This window comes from Berghia stephanieae, chromosome 10 (assembly GCF_034508935.2).
Source record: "Berghia stephanieae isolate SIO BIC M18660-M18661 chromosome 10, UCSD_Bste_1.3, whole genome shotgun sequence".
In the NCBI taxonomy this organism is placed as follows: domain Eukaryota; kingdom Metazoa; phylum Mollusca; class Gastropoda; order Nudibranchia; family Aeolidiidae; genus Berghia; species Berghia stephanieae.
The window spans coordinates 15,888,412-15,894,154 of NC_088369.1; the positions used below are offsets into that span (position 1 = coordinate 15,888,412).

The window sequence follows — 5,743 nt, forward strand, 5'->3', positions numbered from 1 at the left end:
AGAGAGAGAGGAGAGAGAGAGAGAGAGAGAGGAGAGAGAGAGAGAGAGAGAGAGAGAGAAATTTGAATGGATTGAAGTTATTGTTATGCGCCTAGAGCTTTATTGTATAGAGGAGTGGGCGCAATATAAATAAATTTCATTATTATTATACCAGAAAGGTACCGAGGTTGATTACCCCCACAGCTGGGCTGTGTGACCTTGAGCAAGTCACCAGCTCGCCCTGCCCGGCTCAATTTGCGGTACTGCACTGCGGCTGACGTCTGGGTAATTCCAGTCTTCCCCTTGGAATAGACCCCAGAGACAAATTTCCCATATGGGATGAAATAAGGGAATTTTATATTTTAAAATTTATTTTTTAGATTTCATTTTAAAGAAAAATACAAGAAAAAAAAGAAAAAAAAAAGAAGAAAAATATTTTTTAAAAATCAGCATGCCTCAACTAGGGATTGAACCTCAGACATCCTGATTACCGGTGAGATGTGCTACCATTACACCATAGAGGTGGTAGTAGTCCTTCAGAACCATAGGCTCCTGGAGCCCAAGTTTATCCTGGTTTCTATTCTATAGCGTGAAACGGACAATAACAATTGCTTGCTATCCTTTGGATAGGATGCTAGTCTATCGCAAAGTACTTTCCACCAAATCTAACAGACTCAGCTACCCATTCACTATGGGTGGGCAGATAAAAATATCTCGACGACTGCACCCGGGGGTCGATCGTGGTCACCTTGCGTATGATGCGAGTGCTCTACCAACTGAGCCACCCCCCCCCCCCCCCCCCCTCTTGACTTTAAACAAGGTTGACTTTAGCCATTGTCAATAGAACACACTTAGCTAACAGAAAACCCAAGCATCAGTAACACACTTTATAGTCACCTGGAACAACTACAAAAGACGTCTAACTTCTACGTCATGGCACAAGAGCTCAGGTGGTCACTGGTTCGGATAAGTAAGTAAGTAAGTAAGTAAGCTAACAGAAAATTTGAGACCAACAAGGTGTTCACTATAAGAGGTGTTGACTTATGGTGGAATCCACTGTACTAAAGGTAAATTGAATAACCAACTTTTAAAAAAGAAATTGAGCTTTTATATAGCGCAATATCCACTTTTTACATCTGAGTACGGTGAGAGAGTGTGAGTAAAGAGCCTTCTCCAAGGACTCAACTATGCACCGAGCGAGGCTCGAACTCAGGACCTTCCGATCAGAAAGCGAGTATCATACCACTAGACCACATAGCCGCACACTGGAAATTCCAGAACTATTGAGACCACAAAGTGTGATTCGTTTAGCTGTTTTTTTCATATTACACGACAAGTTGTCCAAAGACAACAAAAGATTTTCATACCAATCAAGAACTCTATTTTCAACTCCGATGTGATCTTTCCACTTAGCTGACTGTGGCATTTTTATTAGGTTTTCATCTTCAGTCATAAGGAGTCGCAACTCCGTGCAGCTGAAGATAATCATGACTGTGATTGTGTACAAACAATTGTTATAGATGTTAGTGATGATGATGATGATGATGATGATGATGATGATGATGATGAGGATCATGGTGGTGGTGCGAGTGATGATGATGATAATGATGATGTTGAAGATGATAATGATGACGATGCCTATATCGGGTGATTGTGATACTAAGAGGTGCAAGGAATACTCCAAATTTTCAAGGAAAATTCAGATGGCTTCTCGTGCTTCTTCTCCATCTTGACACCACCACTATTACTATCATCATCATCGCTGCTGTCGCTGTCAAAATTCTTGAAATGTCTCTGACCACATGCTGTGGCCAGCAAGGATTTCTGGTGATTGAAGCTGGAAGATTTAAAAAAATAAAAGAGGAAGAAAATAATAATAATAATAATAATAATAATAATAATAATAATAATAATAATAATAATAATAATAATAATAATAATAATAATAATAATAATAATAATAATAATAAGCATATTTCTAGAGCACCTTTCATTGAAACCTCTAAGCGCGTAAAATGTTAAAATACCATTCTCAAAGTCAAAGCTACGAATTCCAATCCATGCAGTAGTAATCAAATGCATATAAAAAGATCCCCCCCCTCCCCCACAGACACTATAAACATAGAGAGAGAGAGAGAGAGAGAGAGAGAGAGAGAGAGAGAGAGAGAGAGAGAGAGAGAGAGAGAGAGAGAGAGACAGACAGAGAGAGAGTGTGAAAAAATAAGAGAGAGGCCAAGAGAAAAAAAGAGAGAGAAGAGAGGGAGAGTGAGAGAGGGATAGAGAGAAAGAGAAAGAGAGAGAGAGAGAGGGAGAGAGTGAAAAAATAAGAGAGAGACAGAGAGAAGAGAGGGAGAGGGATGACAGAGAGAGAAGAGAGGGAGAGGGATGAGAGAGAGAGATCGAGATCAAGAGAGAGAGAGAGAGAGAGAGAGAGAGAGAGAGAGAGAGAGAGAGATAGATAGATAGACAGAGATCTAATGGAAAGTATTTTGCAATAGAGTAGAATCTTATCCAAAGGGTAGCAAGTAATTGCCATTATCTGTTTAGCGCTATAGACACCAGGATAAAGTCTGGCTCCATGGGCCCTTAGGCTCTGAAGGTCTACTTATGACTGTCTATTCAGTCAGTGAATTCTCTTCCGCATTTTTTGTTTAAAAAGAAGAAAATACTATGTAAACAACGCCACTATCACATTATCTCATTCGTCTGTAGTGTTTCATTCATCCTGTTTTGTTGATAAAGGGGAAACCCAAAACGTCCATTTTATCTGTTTTCGTATCTTAAATTGAAGCTTACATTCAATTTCACATTGTTATTTATTTAGACACAAACATGAAACTTGGGGTTCATTTCCATTCGTCATTGTGGAAAATAATTTATTCGTACATGGACATTTTATTACATTGCGGCTATTTGGTCTTGTGGTATGACACTCGCTTTCGGATTGGAAGGTCCTGGGTTTGAGCCTCGCTATCGGCGCATAGTTGAGCCCTTGGAAAAGGCTCTTTACTCACTTTCTCTCACTGTACTCAGGTGTAAAATGAGTACCTGACTGTTAACAGCGTTGTGTCTGTCCGAAAAAAATGTAATATCGCCTAACAGGCATCATGTCCTGTCCTACATGTTAAGTGTTGCTGTTGGCCAGGGACCCCTTGTAAAGCGCTTTGAGCACGTTTAGTGGATATTGCGCTATATAAATGCTCTATTTATTATTGTTATTTATTACATTGAAAAAAAACATTAAAAATTAGTATTTGCTATCATTTTATATCTAAAGTCATTTTTTGGGGTTCAACTCATCCCGACATGACATGTCATCATTGAGAGACAATGGGTCACATTTCAATAAAAACTCACCTGGCACCGTTTGTACAATCCTTGAGGGCCTGGAAGGTGCAGCATGTCTTCCTGATTATCTCCCCTGATACCTCGTTTCTCCCCCCCCCCACCTCTCCCCCGTCTACAGCATATCCCAAATATGTGTTGTTTGGCAACCAGCATTTCGATAAAAACTTACTCGATACCGTTAGTACAGTCATTGTGGGTCTGGAAGGAGCAGCATGTCTTCATGATTATCTCCCCTGATACCTCACTGCCTCCCCCCACCTACAGCATATACCAAATCTGTGTTGTATGGCAACCAAAAAATTCGATAAAAACTTACTCGATACCGTTAGTACAGTCATTGTGGGCCTGGAAGGCGCAGCATGTCATCATGATTATCTCCCCTGATACCTCGTCTTCCCCCCTCCCACAGCATATAAAAAATATCTGTGTTGTATGGCAACTGACATTTCGACAAAAACTTACCTGACACCATTTGTACAGTCATTGTGAGCCTGGAATGCGCAGCATGGTTTCATGATTATCTCCCCTGCCACCTCGTGTCCCGGTTCCAGCGTATCCCAAATCTGGACATTTCCATCGTGGTTGCCAGATACCAGATACCTTCCACTCCTTGAAAAGGAGTGAGGATAGAAACAAGGTTAGAATTTGACATATGTTTACTTAACAAATGGGACACGGAGTGAAGATAGAAAACATGGTTAGAATTTGACAGGTTTACTTAACAGATGGGACAAAGAGTGAGGATAGAAACAAGGTTAGAATTTGACATAGGTTTACTTAACAGGCGGGACAAGGAGTGAGGATAGAAAACATGGTTAGAATTTGACAGGTTTACTTAACAGATGGGACAAAGAGTGAGGATAGAAAACATGGTTAGAATTTGACATAGGTTTACCTAACAGATGAGACAAAGAGTGAGGATAGAAAACATGGTTAGAATTTGACAAAGGTTTACCTAACAGATGAGACAAAGAGTGAGGATAGAAAACTTGGTTAGAATTGAACAGGTTTACTTAACAAATGGGACACGGAGTGAGGATAGAAAACATGGTTAGAATTTAACATAGGTTTACTTAACAGGCGGGACATGGAGTGAGGATAGAAACATGGTTAGAATATATATTCATGAGAAATTGATATACCTGGATCATATAGAGTGCTCGACAATTCAGGAGTGTGAATTATAATATCTATTATCTCACATTTTAAAAAAATATTCTTTTGCCGACACATTTGTTTCAGCCATTTTATGATAATAATGATAATAATATCACATCATATCGTATCATTTCATATGAATGCATATTTGAATCTTACTGTGACAAGTCAAAGTAGATGCGTTGGTTTGTCTGAACGTCTCTAAGGAAGGTACACAAAACCTGTCCCGTGTTTCGCATGTCCCAGCAGACTATCTCAGGATCCTACAGGGTTGCAGCATAAAAAAAGTGGGGACAAAAAAACAAAACAAGGAAAGTATAAAATAACATAATAAATAACAATGTGAAATTGAATGTAAGCTTAAATTTAATATACGAAAACAGATAAAATGGATGTTTCAGGTTTCCTCTTTATCAACAAATAAGGATGAATGAAACACTACAGACGAATGAGATAACGCCACTACCATATTATTGGATTTGGATCATGGACGAGACAGAAAGAGGGAGAGAGAATATGTTAATTTATACACACACACACACACTCTCTCTCCTTCTCTCTGTCTCTCTCTCTCTCTCCTTCTCCTTCTCTCTGTCTCTCTCTCTCTCTCTCTCTCACACACACACACATTCCTCTCATTAAAAAAAACAAAACAACCATATTTTCTAAAAGAAAATCGATGTCTTTCTCACTTTTCTTCCTCCTGTGTACAGTCGGTTGCCGTCTGGTGAAATCATGATGTGAGTTACTCCCCCTTGCTGACCTTGGATGAGACACAAGGCATTGGTCAGGGAGTAGTAGAACATGAGACGAATGTGTAAAGATAGGCAACAGATGAATTTGAGACAACTCTTGAATATGAAAGTAAATAATAATAATAATAATATAATAATAATAATAATAATAATAATAATAATAATAATAATAATAATAATATAATAATAATATAATAATAATAATAATAATAATAATAATAATAATAATAATAATAATAATAATAATAATAATAATAATAATAATAATAATATATAATAATAGTATAAATAATAATAATAATAATAATAATAATAATAATAATAATAATAATAATATATAATAATAATATAATGATGATGATATGATGATGATGATGATGATGATGATTGATGATGATGATGATGATGATGATGATGATGATGATGATGATGATGATGATGATGATGATGATGATGATAATAATATAATAATAATAATAATAATAATAATAATAATAATAATA

At 37.3% G+C, this 5,743-nt stretch overlaps 1 protein-coding gene across 1 annotated transcript; it reads right to left on the reverse strand.

The window, feature by feature from the left end:
- Positions 1-1,376: 1,376 nt before the first annotated feature.
- LOC144980589 (telomerase Cajal body protein 1-like) lies at positions 1,377-5,291 on the reverse strand. The gene is made up of 4 exons (XM_078928265.1): positions 5,178-5,291; positions 4,645-4,748; positions 3,790-3,936; positions 1,377-1,816 (listed from the first exon to the last, which is right to left on the reverse strand). The coding sequence occupies exons 1-4, from the start codon at positions 5,289-5,291 to the stop codon at positions 1,639-1,641; spliced, it is 543 nt and encodes a 180-aa protein (XP_078784391.1). The 3' UTR covers positions 1,377-1,638.
- Between the last annotated feature and the right edge of the window lie 452 nt (positions 5,292-5,743).